Source organism: Canis lupus, chromosome 6 (assembly GCF_048164855.1).
Source record: "Canis lupus baileyi chromosome 6, mCanLup2.hap1, whole genome shotgun sequence".
Taxonomy (NCBI): domain Eukaryota; kingdom Metazoa; phylum Chordata; class Mammalia; order Carnivora; family Canidae; genus Canis; species Canis lupus.
In genome coordinates, this window is record NC_132843.1 from 16,611,502 (window position 1) to 16,634,573 (window position 23,072).

The 23,072-nt window shown below is 42.3% G+C and overlaps 1 protein-coding gene across 1 annotated transcript in view; it reads right to left on the bottom strand.

Moving 5' to 3' along the window:
- Positions 1-23,072, bottom strand: part of NPC1 (NPC intracellular cholesterol transporter 1) — a 53,067-nt gene that overhangs the window by 13,825 nt on the left and 16,170 nt on the right. The window contains exons 3-12 of the mRNA XM_072829045.1: positions 22,405-22,511; positions 20,220-20,395; positions 14,944-15,111; positions 14,088-14,337; positions 11,532-11,605; positions 10,594-10,964; positions 8,915-9,141; positions 5,877-5,977; positions 3,143-3,245; positions 171-360 (exon numbers count right to left, since the gene is read on the bottom strand). Coding sequence (XP_072685146.1) covers positions 171-360; positions 3,143-3,245; positions 5,877-5,977; positions 8,915-9,141; positions 10,594-10,964; positions 11,532-11,605; positions 14,088-14,337; positions 14,944-15,111; positions 20,220-20,395; positions 22,405-22,511 — 1,767 coding nt within the window. The remainder of the gene's footprint in view (positions 1-170; positions 361-3,142; positions 3,246-5,876; positions 5,978-8,914; positions 9,142-10,593; positions 10,965-11,531; positions 11,606-14,087; positions 14,338-14,943; positions 15,112-20,219; positions 20,396-22,404; positions 22,512-23,072) is intronic.

A 23,072-nucleotide genomic window follows, 5' to 3' on the forward strand; every position in this document is an offset into this window, starting at 1 on the left:
TTGGGCTCTGGCTAGGCATGGAGCCTATTTAGGATTCTCTCTTTCTCTCTCTCTCTGCCCCTCTGCCCCCTCCCTAAAACAAACAAGCAAAAAAATAGAGGCAAAAAATATGATATCATGCTGTGCACCATCATTTCACTCCAACACACACACACACACACACCACTTACTAGAAACCTGCTACAGCTTTTGATGTGCCCCAAGGCTATGGAAATGTACAGAAACATGACGGCATAGCTGATCAGAACAGTGAAGACGTCACCGTTACTTTCCCGATTCAGTTCATCCTCAATACTTCGCTCAGTAGTGAAAGAAATGGTCAGATTTGGATTCTCGTAGTTTTTCACAAAATTAATAAACCTGAAGAGTGAGCAAATTTTATATTTTTAGTTTGTAGTTAAAACTTAGTGACAGCTAAGTGAGGACTTTTTTTTTTTTTTTTTTTTTTTTTTTAAGTGAGGACTTCTTCCCAACTTATAGGACACAAAAGCCACACTTACTTAACCTGTATCCCTACATTAGGATTTTCGACACTGGAGAGGCCAGAAGGTAAGACACCCCCAGATTATAAAGTTCCAGTCATGACGAAGTTTCTATTGCCTGAAACAAGTTTAGGACAAGTTTAAAGGTTGGTTCGTTGGGCACCTGGGTGGCTCAGTGGTTGAGCGTCTGCCTTTGGCTCAGGTCGTGATCCCAGAGTCTTGGGATTGAGTCTCACCATTGGGCTCCCCTCGGGGAGCCTATCTCTCCCCCTGCCTAGGTCTCTGTCTCTCGTGAATAAATAAAAATCTTTAAAAAATTATAAAAAATAAAAAAAGTAAAAGTTGGTTCATGGTGCTGGCTTTGGCAGCACATATACTAGAACTGGAATGATTATTAGCTCGGCTCCTGTGTAGAGATGACATGCAAATTCATAAAGTGTTCCATCAAAAAAAAAAGTTAATTCATGGTTTCATTTCTTTTTTACTAAAAAGGATTTCTAAATGAAGCATATTATAATAAAGAAAAATGCTCATAGAACAAACCTCTGACTTACAGATTCAATGCCATCCCTGTCAGGATCCCAGCTGACTTCTTGATAGAAAGATATGCTGATTCTAAAATCCATATGGAATTGAAAGGGGCCAGAGGAGCCAAACCCTTCCTTTTCAGGAAGAACAAAGGAGGAGGACACACGCTTCTCGATTTCACACTTTCTATACAATGACAGTAATCAAGACAGTGTGGTACGAGCACAAAGATAGGCAAAAAGATCAAAGGAACAGAGGTAACAGTCTAGAAAGAAACTGTATCTGTGCTCACTGAATTTTCGACAAGGTAGCAAGGCTATCTAATGAAAGAAAGAATAACCTTCTCAACAAATGGTCTGGGATCATTTGGATAGCACATTACATAAAAAAATGAACTCAAGTGGATCTAAGACCTAAATGTGAGAGCTAAACTATAAAACCCTCAGAAGAACACAGAGGCATAAATCTCCATGTCCTTGGATCAGGTCGTAGTTTCTTAGGACACCAAAACTTTGAGCAACAAAAGAAAAAACTAGAAAAATTGGACTTCAAGACTAAAACCTTGTGCTTCAGCGGACACCAGCAAGAAAACAAAAATAAACAAAACAAAGAAAATGGGAGCAAACACCTGGAGGTCATATATCTGACAGCAGATTTGTAAAATATATAGGAATTCTTATACTTTCATAATCAAAATACAAATAATCCTGTTAAAAATGGGCAAAGGATAGGAATAGACATTCCTCCACAGAAGTTATACAGATGGTCAGTTAGCACAAAAAAAAAGGATGTTTGAAATCATTAGCCATCAGGGAAATGCGAATCAAAACCACAATGAGGTACCACCTCACACCCACTAGGATGGCTAGAACCAAAAGGTCACGTGGTAAGTGTTGGCGAGGATATGGAAAAGTAGAACCCACAGGCTGGTGGGAATGTAAAAGGTGCAGCCACTGTGGAAAACAATCTTGCAGTTCTTCAAAGAGTCACCATATGAGCCAGAAATTCTACCCTTACTTAGGTATATTTCCAAGAGAAATGAAAACATACTAAGTTCATACAAAAACCCGCATATGAATGTCTACAGCAGCATTATTCACAATGGCCAAAAGGCAGGAACAATCCAAATGTGCGTCAACTGATGAATGGATCAAATGTGGCATATCCATAGGACCAAACATTACGCAGCCATAAAAAGGAATGAGGTGCTAATACATCCTAGAACTTGGATAAACCCTGAAAACACACTAAGCGAGGAAGCAACCAGACACAGAAGTTCACATGTATGCTTCCATTCATATAAATGTCCAGAATACAATAACATATGGACACAGAAAGTAGATTAATGGTTTTGTAGGGCTGGGAGGTGGGAGGATGAGGAGCAGAGGATGATAACTAAAGATTTTTAAGATTTAGAAAGAAAAACGTTCTTGAATTCACTGTGGTGACACTTGCATATCCATGAATCTTTTTTTTTTTTTTCATATCCATGAATCTAATAAAAGCTCCTAGATTATATAATTTAATTGGGTATAGTGTATGGGTATAGTGTATGGTATGGGATTTATATTCCAACAAAGCTGTTAAAAAAAAAAAAAAGCAAAAAAAAAAAAAAAAGGCACTGAAAAGTAGAAAGGGTCAAAATGCCCTGTCCTCCTCAGCCCTCTGTCCTATTCTCTAGGGGTTACATACAGGTAATGATTTCCCAGGGTCCTGTGCTTGATATTTTTTCTACGGATGGACAGCGTGTATAGCACATATAATCCCAGCCATGTTGATTTCAGCTTTTACATCCTATATCTGGAACCATCAATTTGCCTCTCTTTAGTGACTGCGTGATCTCTCAGCGTGCACAACCCTTACTACCATGCACCCAGCTTGCTCCTGGGGGCTTGCTCTAAGGAATGGGGGCATGAAACATTTCTCCTGCGCAGACTTCTGCATTCCTGTGCGGGGATATCTATTTACACAAGGTTTGCAGATGAACTGATGTACAGATGTTTTTCTGAGCATCATTAGTGCCAAGTGAAAAAAAAAAATGACTTAGATCTGCTGTTGGCTAATTTAGCTGAATGAGGCTGAAGTGCGTTGTGCTAGCATCTGGTTTTCCACAGACAAAGACAGCAACTCACTCTTTTTCCCAGGCCTGGGCCCTCTGGAGCTTCTCTGTATCATTGTAGTAATTATTGACAGGAAAGGTAATCACAAGGGCTGTAGCATTATTGTAGTTTTGATCTGGAAAGGAAAAACGTGACATCAAGCATATGGGAAGTGTGCAGAAAATCAGATACACACGAGGGAAAAATCACGTGGCAGTGAGGTGACTGATTTCTCACGAGGGCTATAGACTGCTCTGAGAACAAAAACCAGAAGTTCACTGACACAGTGTCTATGCAGCTCAGTTAATGAATAAATACATCTATCTGACGTAGGCAGGTTCATTCAGGACAAGTAACTTTTTTGTTGTTGTTTTGTTTTGTTAAACTATGTAGCACGTGAGGCACCTGGTGGCTCAGTTGGTTAAGTGACAGACTCTTGATTTTGACTCATGTCATGATCTCAGGGTGATGAGATCAAGCCCCACATCAGGATCTACACTGGGTATGGAGTCAGCTTGAGATTCTCTCTCCCCTTCTCCCTCTGCCCTTCCCCACACCCTGCTGCTCGCATGCTTTCTCTCTCTCTAAAACAAACAAAATTATGTAGTGTGGGAAAAATTTCAGGCAGAAAGGTGATTCCCCGCCCCCCTAAGTCCTCCCTTCATGCTCCTACTTTTCCTCTCTGCCATCTGAGATATTCCCAGAGATAGTCCATGCAGGCCCAAGCAAACACATTTGTTCTTCCCCTTTCCTTCTTATTTACACGAATAGGAACACGCTGTTCTGCATATTACATTTTTAAATTTTTATCTTGGAGATGACTCCATTTTAAGACATAAAGAGTTTCCTTATTCTTTTTTTTTCTGCTGTATCCTATTTTCTAGCATAATTTAACCAATCTCCAGTTGATGACATTTTTGCAGTTTTTTAAAATTATAAACAAAAATACTACAAAGAATAACCTGGTGTAAGTACTTTTTCATGTATAAAATACGTATTTGGAGAATCAATTCTTACAAGTACTAGCACTGAATTAAGAAGTATGTGCAATTCTAATATTGATAAATTCCCTCAAAGTGCCCTCCAAAGAGGCTATCCTTTTTTTCATTTCTTTATTCAACAAGATATTTACTGAGATCCTTCTTCATGACAGGCATTATTTTAGGTAGTATGGATATATGTCAGTGAACAAACAAGAGGAAAATGCCTGCCTTCCTGCTGCTTACATTCAATTCTAGGAATCATTTACACTCCGCTAACAATGGGGTCCCCACCAGGTTTCACCCACCAGGGTTTATCAAAATCTTAGGTCTTTGCCCCTGTGTTAGGTAGAAAGATTAATGTGAGGTACATTTCACTATCTAGGAGTGAGACTGAGTACTTTCCACATATAATTAATAGCCACAACATGTATTTTTTCTTTTGTTAACTTTCACAAGGCTTTGCCCACTTTTCTTCTGGGTTGCTCACTTTTTTTTTTTTTTTTTTTAACAAGAGCCCTTCATATATTAATGACACCCTGTTTGTTATGTATGTGGTTTTCTGCCCCCTCCAGTTTAGTTGCCTTTTTTTTTTTTTTTTTTTTTTTGGACTTTATGATGTTTGTTTTCTCAATAGGAATTTTAAATTCTTATGTAGTCAAAGTTATCAATGTTTCCTTTAGTGGCTTCTGGGTTTTGTGTCTTGCTTAGAAATGCTTTTTCCGTTTTAAAATTATTTTTAAAAATTCCTCCCACATTTTCTTCTAGATTTTTTTTCTTCTAGATTTTTAATAGCTTCACTTATTATATATCTGTTTTTGACACATCTGTAGTTTATTTGGATGGAAGGATTAAGATAGAGATCAAATTAAATTTTGATGGCCTTGGCTTGCCAGTCAATGACATCATCATTTCTCCACCTATTAGAAGTGGCATTTTATGAGGCAGAGTAAAATTTAAATATAGATATGGCTTCTCCCCTCCTTTGGAGTGAGGAGAACAATATCTAATTGGCTTCCCTGGGCTGAAGAAAAACCTGTTGAATTGCCTAATTAGGCCTCAGATGCCAAAGATGTCACCTGAATCATGACCCCGTCATAGCTGGTGCGGTCTGTTCCAGGTCTACAAGAACTGGCAAAGAGCAAACTGCTCCTCCTCCTACAGAAGTGTCTCAATTCTTAACCAACTGGTTTAGGAGGAAAACAGAACAACTTTCTTTCTTTTTCCCCATATCTCACGTTATCTTTCTCCCATTACAGACGTTCTTTTTTTTTTTTTTTTTTAAGATTTTATTTATTTGAGAGAGAGGGGGAGAGTGCACGAGCAGGGTGAATGGCAGTTTCCCTGCTGAGCAGGAAGCCTGATGTGGGGCTTGATTCCAGAACTCTGAGATCATGACCTGAGCCAAAGGCAGATGCTTAACCAATGGAGTCACCCAAGTGCCCCCATAGATATTCTTAACCTGAGGTCCCACAACTCCCTAAGGGTTCCTTGAAGTCCTTGAAACTGAATAATGAGTTAGGTGGAGGTGCGTAATTATAATATTGTGGGGAAAAGTCCTTGGCTTTTCAAGTGTGACTTTATGAAGGCTAACACCATCTACTTCTTTTCAACTCAGAAGAAAACCCAAAGCCAAAACCCAAAGCAAGTCTACACTTGAGATTTAAGAGATAGGGAATGAGTAAGATTGTTCAATTGATGAAATCTTCATAATTGCCACTTGACTGTCCATGACAGAACCAAGACTACTTTACCTAAGAGGAAAAGTAGAAGCTTCTCTTACTTACCATCATAGCCTCCTAACACAAGCCACGGGAACACTGGCCCACCAAATGTACCCAGACAAGGATCATGGAGCAAACTGGTATCATTCAGAGATGCAGGAGCCCTGAGAAACAGTTTAGAAAACATCTCCCAGTTAGAACAAGCCTCAAGACATCACAGAGACCTAAACATTTACCCAACGAACAGTTAAAGATGCCGATTATATCCGAAGCACAATTTGACCCTGCGGTTCCTTAGGTGAGTAACACAGTTCAACACTTGCCTTCAGGAGCTCAGAACCACTGAGCGGCAGGCAGGCAAACACAGCACGATGCAGTATGACACAGCACATGGTGCATGGCGCAGAGGAGCAGCTAATACACAAAGAAGAATGCAACCAAATTCAGGCTTTAGAGAAGCAGGTCTCTAAGGCTGGAGGAGAATCCACTCGGGGGGGGGGGAGAGAGGGATGTGAGGGTGCTCCTACAATGCCAACTTGGGCAAGGAAGAGAGAGAGAACGGATACGTGAGAGAAGAGAGCAACAAGATGGCAGTGTGAGGAGCCACGCCAAGTCCCGTCTAGAGCATGGCACACCCACAAAGGGGAGGACTTCTGAGGGAAAGGACAGTTGGAAACGGTGAGGGATAGACAATGAAAAAAAGGATTAAGTGCCATGCTCTGTGGTTTGGATTATCACCCTGCAGGGAGTGGGGAATAATGAGAGACCCTGGGAAAAAGGATGTCGTGAGCTGTTTTACCCAGGTAACTCAAATGCTAAAGTGGAGGAAGGTCTGGAAGTGAGAAGGAAAAGCCTGCAGACCAGTCAGGTTTGTGCAAGGGTCTAGGCAAGGACGGTGCAGTGAAGACAGCCAGTACAGGGACCAGCATTTCAGGACACCTCCTAAGCCAGAACTCTGCTGGGCCCCTAGGAAGGTTCTCACAGAGAACACGAACTGCAGACCTTCAGAGCCCGTGGCCGATGGGCTCAGGCCCCGGATGTCAGGCCCTTGCCTGGGGAAAACCCAGAAGCCAGGTCCCATCAACCCACACATGGGACTCTCCCACCACATCGTGGATTTGAGGGCTCATTCAGAGGTTAAAATCCACAAGAATCACATGAGGGAGGTAAGGATGAGGAAGGATGCAGAGAGAGCGCCTCCGGTTTGAGTAACTGGTCGATGTTGGTGCCATTACACGGTATGGGGGGTATGGGGAAAGTAGGGGATCTGTGCTTGGTTCTGGGTGCGCTGGGTTTGTCATTCCTGCAGGACCTCTGGGGGAAAAGCCCACGAAAAGTTGGTGAGGAGGGAGGGGAGAGCCGGAAACACGGAAGGGCAACCAGGAGCACACAAAGATTCACAGCAAAGTTTCCACACCAACCCGAACCACAACCCACCATAGATAAAACACAAGTCTCATGCATCTCCCTCACTGCCAAAATTTTGTTGACTTTCATTTTGTAAGACAGGGAGTAAACAGCTTTGTCTTTTAAATATAAATATTGAGGAACATTATTTTTTTTTCAATTTTTTAATTTGCCCATGGCTGCCCTGTACCAATCTCTCCTGCAGAGAATGCTGGTTTAGGGTGTAGAGGCACACACTTACTGTTTTATGGGGAGAGCCCATATTTCTTAGAGGTGACCTCCTTGAAAAAGAGCAAACACAACCTAACCACCTAAAAAGTCACATCCCAGTAACAAAATAGAACAGAACTTAAATTCTGATTTTAAACAGAACTTAAAAAATAAAACAGAACCAAACCATTCATCAGAGTGGCTGGCTCCAGAGATGTGGTTAGTTGACAGCACACTCAAAAGTGACAAGGAGTAGGGGCCCCTGGGTAGCTCAGTCAGTTGGGCATCAGATTCTTGGTTACAGTTCAGGTCATGATTTCATGGGTCATGGGCTCTGTGCTCAGTGGGGAGTCTGCTTGAAAGATTCTCTCCCTCTGTCCCTCTCTCGACTTGCATGCACTCCTGCTCTCTCTAAAATAAGCAAATCTTTAAAAAAAGTAGTAAGAAATAATCTCTCTGTCCCCACGGTGATGCAACAGCCATGGTGGTTGTTTGGCTGAACAGCTGTCTCCAGGCCAGGTCAGGGCACTTAGGGACAGCAGGCCTACCAGTGCAGGCTGCTCTCCCTGGCAAGGGCACAGGCCTAAAGATCACCTCACAGGTCACCTAGCACTGTGACCAACGCAAATGATAAAGGCAGCCTGCCCGGCTAGATGTGCCTCCAATGGGAAGCACCTTCAATGCCCTCCAATCTAAACTGTGTACCAATCCTACTTCTCAAGGGGACCATGCACATTTTATTTATTTTGAGCGAGAGAGCACGCACACATGCATGAGAGGGGCTGAAGGGGTGAAAAAGGGATAGGCAGAGACTCCAGCAGATTTTATGCTGAACGTGAAGCCTGACCTGGGGCTTGATATCACAACCCCGAGATCATGATCTGAGTTGAAACCCAAGAGTTGGATGTTTAACCAATCCAGCCACCCAGGTGCCCCAATATTTTAAAAATAATTTGATATCATGGGATAAATTCCTATTTGAAAGACAATAAAAAGGACTCTAGGTTTCTGTTTTTGTACTATGATACCACTGCTGGTGTAGCAGGTGCAACTATGTGTTGTCATTCTAGGCATGAGTGTAAGGCTGAGTGGTACCTGCCATTCCTTGATTATACACCATGAACACTCCCACCCTAGGATCTTTGTACATGCTACCTGTATACTTGGAACACTTTTCCCTCTGATATTCACAGGCACCCTCCTCTCCTTTCTGTTTGAGCAGGTGTCCATTCCATCTAAAGCAGTACACCCCCACTGCACTCTATCTCCTTGCCAGGCTTAATTTCTCCAGAGCTCTCATCTCTACCTGGCATCAGAGCATATATCTATTTATTCATTGTCAGTCTCCATCCATTAGAACTTATGCTTCGCAGGACAAGGTCATGCTGTGTGCTCACTGCTAGTCTCTGGCACCAACAAGTGTAGTGACAGCAAGTGCTCCCATGTTGGTGGGATGAACAAATGACCCCTTTCTTGCCACGTACCGTACACAATATAGCAAGTGCGTGTGGTAATCTGCATACACATAGAAGTCATCCCCTATTTTGTGGTCCAACATAGAATGGCTGTTCTGGAAGTAATTTAACACGCTCATAATGGTGCAGTTCTTGTTATAGGGTGAGAGCGGGGCCACACAGATGTCTTGAAGTGTTACAGTCTCGTTGTTGTAAGTTGCGGTGATGTTTTCAATGGCGGTTTGTAAGTCTAGAACCTGAATGAAGATTTTAAAAACAAATCCAGAAACACATCAGATTTCTCTCAGATTGTGCCCAATTGTTTTTGCCCTGACAGGGCAGAAGATAAAAAATATTTGGGGAAAATATTTCCTCACGCAAGGGAGAGGACCAAGACGTTCTCTGGTAAAATATCTAATGGCACCAGAGGCCCACTCTCAGAGATAGCCAGCTGGGATAGAGACCCTGCTGAGAGGTGTCCAGAGAAACGGGAGGGGGCACCATCACCAGGACATAAGTCAGGGCAGGATACATGAACATCTCCCCTTCCACCCTTCTGTAGCAGTGAATAAGAAGGCCACAGAGGGCAGATGAAGGCAATTTGCCTGGTCCTCCTGACATGCCCTTTTACCAACAAAATGCTATCTACTACCTTGTTTTGTGCTAGGATTGTTCACATATGTTCCTATATTTTCTCACAGAGAATATCTTCCTGGAGGTAAATGACTACATTGTGCATCTTTTGCAACAAGCTGGGAAAAAGCAATAGTCATTGGGTGGAGAATAGATTCTGTCAAAGTCTTGAGACCATTTTCTTTTTTTTTTTTGAGACCATTTTGAAGTTTGTTAAGATACCAGACTTTCTGGGGGATCCCTGGGTGGTGCAGCGGTTTAGCGCCTGCCTTTGGCCCAGGGCGCAATCCTGGAGACCCGGGATCGAGTCCCATGTTGGGCTCCCTGCATGGAGCCTGCTTCTCCCTCTGCCTGTGTCTCTGCCTCTCTATGTCTATCATGAATAAATAAAATCTTAAAAAAAAAAAAAAAGATACCAGACTTTCCATAGGCAAGAGCAACATTTAAAGGAAAAACCATGTGACTGTGCAATCATTCATTAAAAAAAAATTAGTGGGTGCCATTTATTCATAGATAGTTTTTCAGGGCAAGTGCAACAGAGAAAAATGCAAAGGTATAAAGGCCTCTGTAAGAGAACAGGATGGATCTCGTTCCCAATGCACCTCTTACCAAAGGCAGGCTGGGGCCCACATTCAGGCAATGATAAATTCATTCCTGCAGGGAGGGTCAGCAGAAGCTCCTTCCTAGGTCCCCAGCACAGCCTAAGAGGCTTCACTCCTTTGGGTCCTGGCACATTACTTTTCAAATACCAAGGGAAAAAAATAAGTAAGTTCCTAAGGTATATTATAAATATGTCCTACTTCAACAGAGAAATTTTCAACCCAATTTCAAGAAGAAGCAAGCCCTGCTGCTATATGAAATAAATACAAAAGCACTAAATTTTCCATTAAGTTCAACACCCACCATTTGCTTTCTTGAAAAGCAAATGAAAAGTGTCTTTCTTGTTCACTGTCAATTTTCGAGATACACCACTATGTTCAGCCCCAATCTCACATCAGGTAGAGCTGGTCAACATGTAAAAGCCAGTGAACAAACCCACGGGGCTCTTGGGCTGATTTCTGCCAAAAACACATTACCTGGTGCAAGATCCCTATGTCAAGCGGGGGCCCAAAGGGCACGTCAGATCCTGAGGGGTACGGCTGGTAAGTGTGCACACTGGTGTGGGGGGCCTGGATGATGAGCTGCTCCGTGCGGAAGAAAGGCCCGAAGTGCGCATCAAAGTACTCTTTCTCCAGGCGTGCCTGGCTGCCAGGGGCCGACCACAGGTCCACTGGGTTGGTCGTGACCCGGCTGAACACCAGGCCTGAAGAGCAGGCAGCAATGAAGGCCAGGGAGAAGAAGATGATGCAGCCTGGGTTTCGGATGCAGAAGGAGCCCCACTGTGTGAAGAGCCGCCTCAGGCAGCCCTCAAATGCTGCACCAAGTGCGTCGCAGCAGGATGCCTCCCCTGGAAGAGCAGGAGAGGAAGGGAGGGTGGAGGTTAAGAGCCAAGCCATTCCTGAAAGTCGGAACAGGGCAAGTGTTAGCTACTACCACATGGTGGTGAGAACTATGCCTGCGGCCAGGGATGGCACAAGACCCTGTGTTGCTCCCCACTGCCCCCTCAACCCAGACCCTCAGCAGCTATCTGCTCAGGAGGCCACCCTTCATGCCTGCCTACCGTGACAGTCATCCCCACCTGTCAGAGGAGCAATGCTCACACCCGAGCCAGGTTCTCGCGAGCACTCGGTCCAAAGCAGTTCCCATCCACCTTTGCAGCTGCACCTGCCCTCTGCTTGTTCCATCAGCCTCTCTGCAGCTCTCACCCCAACCCTAGTTATCCTATTATTATTCAGTGCCTGGTTCCTTTCTGTCACCCCGGTTAAATGGCTACTCCCACAAAGTCGGTCTTGATCACAGCCATGTCCTTGACATGAGCACAGAGTCTGTCCCAGGCCAGACGCATAAACACTCGCTGAGGAAATGAACACACAGGCGAACACAATCCTCATCATGTAAGTACAAACGTGCCTACCTGTGTCACCGGCATTTACAGAGAAAGCTATGTTGCTATCAATGGGGGTGTACTCAGAGACAAAATAGCGTTTTCTGAAAAATAAAAACACATAAGCAGTGTTAGCAGACCTCTGACATGATCAAGCTGTGTTTCTGCTAATCCTATAACCTCAGTAAAAGCTTACTTCCTCATTCTATTTCTTCCTCTTTAAATGCTGTCTCCCCTTTCACCCCCCACCCCAGGTTCCTTTGCTCCAAGTCCTGCTCACCAGCCTCAAGAGAAAATATAAGAAGGTATTTTTTTTTTTAAGATTTATATTTATTAGAGAGAGAGAGAGAGCAAGTGGAAGGGGCAGAGGGGGAGAGAAAGTTTAGCAGATTCCACACTGAGTGTGGAGCTGATATGCAGGGCTCAACCTTAGGATTCTAAGATCATGACTTCAGCTGTGCCACCCAGGCACTCCAAGAAGGTATGAAAAAAAAAAAACAAAACTGGGACGCCTGGGTGGCTCAGCAGTTGAGCACCTGCCTTTGGCTCAGGGCGTGGTCCCGGATTCCCGGGATTGAGTCTCGCTTCGGGTTCCCTGCATGGAGCCTGCTTCTCCCTCTGCCTCTCTGTGTCTCTCATGAATAAATAAAATCTTAAAAGAAAAAAAAAGAAAAAAGGTATTAAAAAAACTCAAGCTAATAAAGAATAATTTCACCTTGTAACTTTCATTTAGGTTGAAAACTTTTTTAGGTCCTTTAAGAGCACTGAACATTACTGCAGCAGCAATGCGCATACCTAGTGCCTAGAGTACTGTTCTCAACATTGGTCTCCAATAAAAGGAACCAGTACTTCTTGCAGAGGAGGCAGATTCCAGGGCTGGGGCAGGAAAAATACGAGATGAGTCTGGAACATCTTGTGATTCCAGAAAATAAGCAAAGGCTTGAGAAAGGTGAGGGCATGTTTAAAAAAAAAAAAAAAAAAAATCCACAGGAGTCAATCAGAAGGTGCTTTCAATGGTTAAAACTGGAAAATCTGAGCAATGAAACAAATGACAGTGTTGGATAGAGCCCACACACACACACAAAAGTCCATGATGTGAATATAATCGAACCAATAAACAAATAGAGCATAGGAAGGATAACTGTCTGTACAGAGTAAGTCCAATTAGTAAGTGCAGAAGAGATGCAGGAAATACAAAATCACCAAGTCACCATTAGGCAAACACCACAGAACTGCTGCAGACAAGATCTACCAATGGATGCTAAAAATCAGTGGACAGTTTTAGGAAAAACGAGGCCTTAGCACAGCTTTGACCTATCTCCTTTAAGATATTTATCAACTCCAAAGGGAGAACCACCAACTCTACAGTAGAGAAACCCAGCAGACACCCTCTTCACCAAGTGATCAAGGTTATTATCCTCAGTGAAGAGACCTATTGAGATTGTGTACCACCAAAATGAGGTGCTGAGAAAGATAAATCACTTCTGTAATATTTTTGTCAGAAACACATAACCTCAATCTCATCATGAGATAATATCTGATAAAACCTAACTTATTCTACAAAATAACTGTCCACTACTCATCAAAAGTGTCAAGGCCATAAAAGAAATTCCAGAAAATCTGTCACAGACTGGGGGAGAGTAGTGAACAAAAAGTGAATGTGGAGGCACCTGGGTGGCTCAATCAGTTAAGTGCCTGCCTTCGGCTCAGGTTGTGACCCTTGAGTCCAGGGATCGAGGCCCATGTTGGGCTCCCTGCTCAGTGGGGAGTCTACTTCTCCCTCTGTCCCTTACCCCACTCAAGCTTTTTCTCAGATAAATAAAATACTAAATAATTTAAAAAGGTGAACATGGAGTGGGGTCCTAAAGCAGAACAGGGAGGCATAGGAAAATGTAGTGATATGTGAACAAAGTGTGTGATTTAGCTAAAAATACTACACCAATGTTATTTTCATGGTTTCTGATAATTACATACTGTGGGTGACGTCAGTTATAACATTAAGGGAAGCTGCATAAAGGATACATACAAACTTTACTATTTTTGCACTTTCCTGGTAAGTCTAACATTATTTCAAAACAAAAAGTTAAGGAAAATGTACTTTCCTAATCAAGTTGCAAACATCTGAAAGGATTGTAGACAGCAGCCCACTTAATTAGATTTGAATCAGATTCAGGTCCTAAGATGTTCTGTTAAAGAATGGGTGGTTAACAGTGCTTAAAAAATCACTCGGCACCTGATGTAATGAGCACTTATATAATGAGTATTATATAAGACTCATAAATCATTGACCTCTCCCTCTGAAACTGATAATACATTATATGTTAATTAACTGAATTTAAATAAAATTAAAAAGATAAAAATAAACATCACTTGTCATTTGGGATAGATCAATGAAACTAACCTCAAATGTTTAAATGTCTAGGTCTCTGTTTACTAGCTAACTATAGGACATTAGCAATCATGGAGTGGTATTCATGTGATATTTGTTTCTTGGTTTAATTAACCAAGGACTGCCAGGTGAAAGCTGGAAGTGCCACTTGGGTAATCTTGTTGTTCTCGCCCTGGGGAATACACAAAACTGCTCACCTGTAGCACCACACAGCAAAAAATGCTCCAAAAAACATGAGCAAAAATGCCATGTAGGTGATCCACATGATGACATACATGGCATCCAGGCCCAAAATTCTCCAGGGAGCCGGAGCGGGTGGGGGCTGGGGCTTGGGGCCACAGACCACCGAGCAATCTTGGCAACTGCACGGTGCCGTGACCTCGTCCACAGGCTCGTCACAGCCCTTGGTGGCATTGTTCATGGGCTTCATCCCATGGGCTGGAAGATCTGTAGGGAGGATGGGCTTGAATGAGTATCTCAAAAAAAAAAAAAAAAAAAAAGTGACAAAGTTGGCATTTAATTATATTTAAACCTAGTGATAAGCATATAGATGACAAACAGAACACATAACCATAAAAGTAAAAAAGACCAGAGGTTTCCATCCGATCAAATGATGTTTTGCTGCATAGCCCTATGAAGTTTAAGTTACTTCAAATAACTTTGGGCACCAGGTTTGTCACTGAGGTTAGGGTACCCCACATTCCACAGCAAACCTCCAGCGAGGGGAGGGGCAAGTCTAACATGATTGCAGGGCTCCTTAAAAGGCCCCTGTAATGCTTTGCCCTTTTTTTTTTTTTTTTTTTTTTTTTTTAATACAAAACAAAAATCCAGGCTCATTCTTTCAATTAGGTAGCAACACCTGAAGGTAATTTCTTCTTCTCCATGTTCACTGCCAGCCCCCTAAATTAACCAGGGGCAAGGGAAATGTTCTAGTTACTTCTCTCACTGGAGGGAAAGTCCAGGAACTAGTTATCTGGATTTATTGTCCTGTTGCAGACGAAGGCTCCTGGGCTTTAAAACCACATCATAAATACGCCTAACTTGGGAATCTACCTGAAAATATGGGTATGATGGTGAAAGGTGCCTGGCCGTTGTCCTTATTGAACATGTACTCGATCCAGTTGGTGGCATTGCAGGCCTCGGCCTCCTTCCCACACAGGAGTCCCAGGGCTTTGTCATTACTGGAGGGGGCCTCCACGTCCCGGCAGGCGTTGTACATGGCTGGCAGAGGAAGAAGGAAAAAGGCTGAAACACCATACTGCTTTAGCCCCCTGGGGAGATCTTACAAAAGGCCTCTGGAAGGCGAGCTCAGCCACAGGCACCACAGTCAGAAGCCACTGGCTGGCAGGTGGGACAGGAAACACCCGGCGCAGGAGTGGAGATTACCTGTAACGTGGACTCATCACTCTGCCAGTAATATGCAGGGCTACATTCCAAGTCACATAAACATAAAAAAATACTCAGGAAAGGCTTTATGGCATCCCACGTAGCTCACAGTAGCTCAGAGGACTATTATCATCGCTGCAGAGAAGAACATACTAAGGCTGGGGAAGAAGTAAGAACTCTAGGAGAGTCTCTTCAGTCAGGGAAGCTGGTTCCAGAAATCTGGGGCAGGAAACTCTATGGCTGAAGAGTTTGGAATTTACAGGGGAAAACTTGCTTTAGGGCAAAGGTCACATGAATGAACCTAATACTACTCTCTATTTTGGCTCCATTTTATTTTATTAAGATTTTATTTGTTATTTGAGAGAGTGAGTATGTGTGTGTGAGGAGAGAGAGAGAGAGAGCACGTAAGCACGATCTCAGGGCAGGGAGGAACAGGGAGAAGCAGACTTCTCGCTGAGGCAGGCTCAATCCCAGAACTCCGGGATCATGACCTGAGCCGAAGGTGGATGCTTAACCGACTGAGCCACCCAGGCGCCCCTGGTTCCACTTCAGAAGACATAAAGACAGCCCACAAAATAAGGACCATGTCAACGGCATTTTGCACATAAAAAAGTAGTGGTAATGGGCCCTGTATTAACATTCATTTACCAGTCCCTACTGTAGAAACCACCTTCAGGCAAACAGGCTTGAGCAGTGGCATGTAGAAGGGGCCCATCAGGTGACCCACCTCACAATACTCTTAAACGGACTAATGGGCTACTAACAATCAGGCACAGTTACCAAAAAAGGGAGAATTCCATACTCTCCATACCTCATCTTCCCCCTTTAAATACAGCCCCCACCCATAGCTGCTCCTCTGCAGTCCTGCTCACCGCTCCCCTCATGTCCGTATCCTACCCCCCCTTTGCGAGATATATTCAACAAACTTCTGTCTCCTTTGTTCTGCCTCAGGTGAATTTTTTCACTGCCTGTGCCACCAATTAATCCACATTTGGGGGCCCCCATTTAGATACCACACCTACTTGTTAGAAACTTCCCAGAAACTTCTTCCCTAAACTTTAAGGAGATGCTTCATAAATTCATTGTTTTAGCCTTGTTCTTGAAAGGCAATTCAGGTAGAGTGACTTAGCTATGATTATTCCATGGCCTTCTGGTCTCTTTCACTGCTGGGAAAAAAACTCTCCAAATGGAATTCTTTTATGATGATTTGTAATTTTTTTCTACTTCTTTTTAAGATACTTGTCTTTGGAGTTTTATAGTTTTTCTATGCTATAGTTACATGGATTTTTAACAGCTTTACTGAAATATAACTCATCTACCATACAATTCACCTATCTGAAGTCTCCTGAACCCTTCCTTACAGTAAACTATAATCCTGGATTTGATGTTTATCTTTCCTGTGCGTGTTCGTGTACTTTCATGATATATCGTATCCATAGATAAACAGTACTATTATAAACAACATGCTACCTATATCCCATAACTTATTTTCAATTTTCTAAGTCATTCGAGTGACATAACTAATTCAAACATTTTTAAGTATTCTATTATAGACTATGACTATGCTCCAACATATTTATCCATTCCCCTCTTAGCATTTACTGCCCTCAATGATTTTTCTTTTTAAAGACTTTTTATTTACTGGAGAGAGAGAAAAGAGAGAGCATACGAGACAAGAGTATGAGCTGGGGGTGGAAGGAAGGGGTAGAGAGGAAGGGAAGACTCCCCGTTGAGCAGGGAGCCCAATATGGGGCTTGATCCCAGGACCCTGGGATCATGATCTGAGCTGAAGGCAGTCACTCAACAGACTGAGCCACCCAGGCGCCCCTATTTATATATTTTTTAATGGACTTCTTAAGGAATTTTAGGTTCACGGTAAAATTGAGAATTCCCATATAACTCCTGCTTCAATACAAGCACAACCTCACCACTATCCACAGCACCCAACTGGTGCATTTGTTATACAACTGATGAACTTAGGATGACACATCACTGTCACCCAAAGTCCACAGTCTACTTTAGGGCTCACACTAGGTGTTGTACATTTTATGAGTTTTGGCAAATATACCATGACTTGTACCCACCATTACAGAATTAAACAAATCTCACTGCCCTTAACATCCTCTGTGCGCCTACTCACTCTGCTTCCCCTAGCCCCTGACTCATTTTTTCACTGTCCCCATGGTTTTGCCTCTTCCAGAATGTAATAAAACTGGAATCATTCAGGATGTAGGCTTTCCATATTGGCTTCTAGATTTAAAGATTTAAAGGTCCCTCCATGTCATCTCATACCTTGATAGCTCCTTTCTTTTTAGTGCTGAATGATATTCCATTATCTAGGTGTACCCCCGTTTACTTATTCAGCTACCGAAGGGCATCTTGGTTACTTCAAGTTTTGGAAGTTTTGAATAAAGTTGCTATAAGCAGGCCTGGAAGGGTTTTTGTGTGGACGTGTCTTCAACTCTTTTGGGTAAATGCCAAAGAGCATGATTGCTGGATCATATGATAAGAGTATTTTTAGTTTCCTAAGAAATTGCCGAGCTGTCTTCCAAAGTGGCTATGCCACTCTGCATTCGCAGCAATGAATGAGAGTTTCTGTGCTTCCACCTCCTCACCAGCATTTGGTGGTGTCAGCGTCCTGGGTTCTGGCCATTCTACTGTATGTGTGGACGTAAATCATGTAACTATTGCAAACTGTATCTCACTGTTGTTTTAATTCAACTTTTTCTGATAATATATAATGTTGAGCATCTTTTCATCTGCTATCTGCCATCCGTATATCTTCTCTGATGAAGTGTCTGATCATGATGAAGTGTCTGATCAGTGTCCATGTATTCAGTCAAGTTGTTTGTTCACTTTCTTATTACTGAGTTTTAAGAGTTCTTCATATATTTTGTAACAATTCTTTGTGAGATGTGTCTTCTGCAAGTATTTTCTTTCTTTTTTTTAAAAAAAGATTTATTTATTTATTTATTTATTAATTAATTAATTATAGACACGGGGGGCGGGGGGGTGCAGAGACACAGGAGGAGGGAGAAGCAGGCTCCATGCAGGGAGCCCAATGTGGGACTCGATCCCGGGACTCCAGGATCGCGCCCTGGGCCAAAGGCAGGCGCCAAACTGCTGAGCCACCCAGGGATCCCCTGCAAGTATTTTCTCCCAGTCATGCTTACCTTCTCATTCTCTTGATGTCTCTAGTTTTTGATAATTGCAAAAACCCTACAATGAATGTTCTTATATCATTCTTTGTTTACATGCATTAAGAGTTTCTCTACAGCAGGGCCACCTGGGTGGCTCAGACGGTTAAGCATCTGCCTTTGGCTCAGGTCATGATCTCCAGGTCCTGGGATCAAGCCCCACATTGGGCTCCCAGCTCAGCGGGGAGTCTGCTTCTTATTCTCCTCCTCCTTGTGCTTTCTCTCTCAAATGAATTAACAAAAAATCTTAAAAAACAAAAACAAAAACTTTCTCTGTGGCAGGCAGCTATAAAAATGGAATTTCTGGGATGAGGGTATACTTATCTTCAACTTTACCAGGTAGTGCAAAAATTGTTTTTAAAATGGTCTTCAAACACTTCCACTAAGTTATGGTTACCAGTGGTGCAGTATATTAGCACTCCTATTGCTTGAATATCCTCACCAATATTTGGAATTGACTGATTTTTTTTACATTTATGCCAATCTGATATGTGAAATGATAGTTCACTGTTTTCATCTGCATTTCAATGACTGCTCTAGATATTGATTGTTTATAAATCTTTTCACTATGGTTTCTGCTTTTCCTCTCTTCTAGAACCTTTTCTTATCTTAAAGTCATAAAGATATTTTACACTTCCAACATGTCCAAAATTAGGATTTTTTATTCTATACATTTTTGGTATGATATGCAAAAATAAAAATTAGAGGACTAATCAATTTTTTAACACTATTTATCAACTAGCCCACCCTTTCCTTCAATGACTTGTAACAATGCACCTGTTATGTATCAATTCTCCATATGCAAAGTTCTGTTTCTAGACAAAATTATCTCTCTTCACTCAGTCTGGTTGTCCTTTATGTCACATCTTGTGGTAGATTTATTCCTATACAACTTATTTTTTGTTGCTTTTGTGAAGGGGACAATCTTTTATTTTTTAATTTATTTTATTTTAATTTTTTTTTACAATCTTAATTGTTTTAAAATCAATTTATATTATTTTTTAGTATTTAAATTTTTCTATTAAATTTGTGATTACCTTTTCAAATGATCATTACAATTAAATCTGTATGTTGCTCTAATATGCTGAATTCTTATTCGTTCCTGGGCACGTTCTTATTCAGTTGTGTCGAATCTGCTGTTTATCTTTTAGTTTACTTAAAGGACTATTTTTCATCAATAGAGCCAGTTGGTTCTACTCTTAATTTGTTCATTCTTTTCCCCTTGTGTTCTATTCTTTTAGAAGTCCTTTATCTCAATCATTTTCAACTGACGCTAGATGGTCTTTCTCAGACTGTCCTAGGATTTCTAGCTGCTATGGATCCCTTTCTGCAGTTGTATCTGCTTACTCTCTCTTATGGTAATATGTTTCTTCATAGTCAAATCTCCTCTCCTCTGCTTCACCCTTCCAAACCCTCTCAAGTTTTGCAACAACTCATGAAGTCACACAATGCAGGTCCACTGGAAACAAAGTTCTAATGGCTTCTAAAATGTACAGAAGTAAACCTGCATGCAGTAAAAATTTCCATGTGGAAATTTACAGTTAGGATAGAGTTAAGCAAATACTTCAAAAAGATTGTTTTATAGGTTGTAGCTCAAGTTCTGGATACACACAAAACAACAACTCATGTTTCATGGCCAACAGAATTAAAAACCGCCATTTTCACATAGTTGACAAAAGAAAGGAACAATTAATCCACAGTCCTTATACCAACTATAAAAAAAGGAATAATTAAAAGTTTACTCACCATTGGCAAAACTCTCTCCGACATAGTACTGTAATTCTTTTACGTTCGTTTTTGTCTGGTTTGTAACAGGATCAACATAATCTTCAGTTTCTGTAACATTCAGAAACTGACTTTGCCGAGGGCTACATGTCAGCTCGCAAAACAGGTTCATTAGGTTATAAAAACAGGATGGACATCTAAAGAAAAAGTAAACTATATTTTGTCTGATCTCACAGGTAACAGGGTCAGCGAAAACATGATTTACAACAAAGAACATTTAAAATTTATTTTACAAGGTGACAAATAAATTGCCTGAAGACATCTTAAACCCAGCCGTTCTAAACCTAAAATCAGAGGTCTCTTTACAAACTGCCCTAATTACTACACATATGTTGTCCAGGTTTAATTGTAGGAAGGGAAAAAATGCTTCTCTGAATTCTGTGTTTTATAATTTATCGACATGTTTCCTTTTCTTAAAGCTAAAAGGACTTTGGAGTGTCATGGTGACCACTCTGATGAAGAAGGGAAAACAAGGGAAAAATGAGATTCACATGTTAGAATTTTCACCTTCTTATTGAACGGCTTTCTTTAAGCCCTGGGTAATCCCTTGACCCTTTCTAAACACAAGAGGATCTCCCCATGGCTTGAGAAGAAGCTGTGAGAACAGCGGTGGTGCGCGCACTGCAGAAGCACACGGGTTTTCATGAGAACTACAAGCGGTCTGCTCTCCAGGTTCACCGATGAAGCTCCTAATGCTGACTTACTGGGTTGCAGAAATGTCTCTCCAGTTGGGTTCACTGTTAGCCGCAAAAGCTACTGCTGCGTTAGACCTGCATTCTCGTGGCACAACCAATGGGGGTCACTCAGTTCTGATCCACTCCGCGTGCCACATGACACAGAGCAGGCAAGGTGGTCCCAGCCTTCACTGCCCCTGGTCTAGTAAGGGAGCAGACATGCACCCTGACCTGCTTTCAGGCGTCCTGTGCTCTACCGTGACAAGAACAGGAACTACAATTACACCATCCTAACAGAAAGCGCTCCAGGGGTGCAGATTTCTACCATGTTCCATGGATTAAAAATCTCTTGCCATGTAACTACATTTCATCTCTGCAATCATCAGTTTCGATAGCTCCACAATATTCCCTATGTTAGCTTCTCATTATTGGCTTTGAAAAAAAAAAAAGAGCTGACAACATGAGGGAAAGTTTGGTTATCTTTTGATCTTGGTTATCCTTATGTCCATAATGCCTCAACTGGTGTAGGGTGCTAAGTAAATGTATTTTGACTGAATGATGAGTCCATCAACATCTCCTAGCCTACAGGGTATGCTGTTTGATCAGGTTCTCAACTTTTTGATCTACTATATGGTATGCTGTCCTGAAAGGATGGTTTAGCAAAGGTTTTCCACTCTGTATTGCCAATTTAAACTCCTGGGAAGCAGCAGGGAGGGTTTTCTCAGTGGATGCCGACTGTCCTGTCACCTGCCATGACATGCACACGGAGAAGTGCTTCCCCTCTTCTTATGTCCCTCCCACCCACATTTATCAGGGTGCTTTGGTGTGAAATATTTAGAAAGATACCATGAAGTGCTGTTCTACAGACCTCCACCAGCTTGTTCTTTGGCACATGTGAGAATCACTGAGTAAGCTTTGAGAACACCTATTATGCAACCCTTTTCACAGCCCCAGTCATAGAGAACAGTCTGGACAGTGGACTGTGACAAAACCAGCAAATTGCCAGAACAATCTTGTTAACAGCTACCAAAGGCCAGCTCTATGGAGGACTGGGGCTCTAGCATCTCACATTACTATAGGGAGAGAGAACCACATCCCATCCAGGGGCAGGGAGGGGAGGATGGCCATGTTAGGGACCACATGGAGGAGGGTCTCAGTCACAGATGTGGCAGGACCACCAGAACCTCTCGTCCACACAGCACCCAGAGGCTCAAATGTGAAAGGACCCAGTCCACGGTGCAGATACCCTTGGGGAGGGACCATCTCAGAGGAAAGCCATGTCTCAGCTCTGCATGGAACTAAGTAGAAAATGAAGTCTGACAACTATTACTTTATTGAGAAATTATGCTTGATAAGATTACTTTCTTGAAACATCAAACATGAAAACTGACTTTTAGGAGTAAATCAGACTGTCCCTGGTTAATAAGCACCCTAAACCCATTTTTCATCTGTGTGCCAGGAGGCCAGCCTACCTGGACAGGAACTGCAGGGGAAGCTGTAGGCTGTCCTTCAGAGTCCGGAGCTGCTGCACGTCACAGCACACGCTGACATTGTCAAAGAATAATCCTGGACAGAGCTCCTTTTGGGTGAGAAAGCATGGTTATCACAGTAGCCAAGTCAGATGAGGACCCACATTCCTCAATGAAATAAGGCAATTTTATTCGCCTAGTCCTTCTTTAGGTACACATGGGTAAGAAACATGTTTGCAAAGTTCTTGTAGAATTCTTTTAAAAGATTTTCAAATTTGGGGTGCCTGGGTGGCTCAGGTGGTTAAGCATCTGCCTTTGGCTAAGGTCATAATCCCGGCATCCTGGGATCAAGCCCTGCATTGGGCTCCCTGCTCAGCGGGGAGTCTGCTTCTCCCTCTCCCTATGCCTGCCATTCCTCCTCTACTTGTGCACTCTCTCAAATAAATAAATCAATAAAACCTTAAAAAAAAAAAGGCTATCAAATTTACTATTCAAAATGAGGGAGTTGCAAAAGTAGAGACAATAGAGATATTTCAATTTTTTTTTTTTTTCTTATTTGGAAGCTCACTCTCCTCCCTGGACAATCTGTTTTACTTCTTACTCTTAGGTTTTCTGTTTAAGTTTAATCCAAATGTGATCTACTACTTCCATTGGTCACTCTGGGGAAAGTC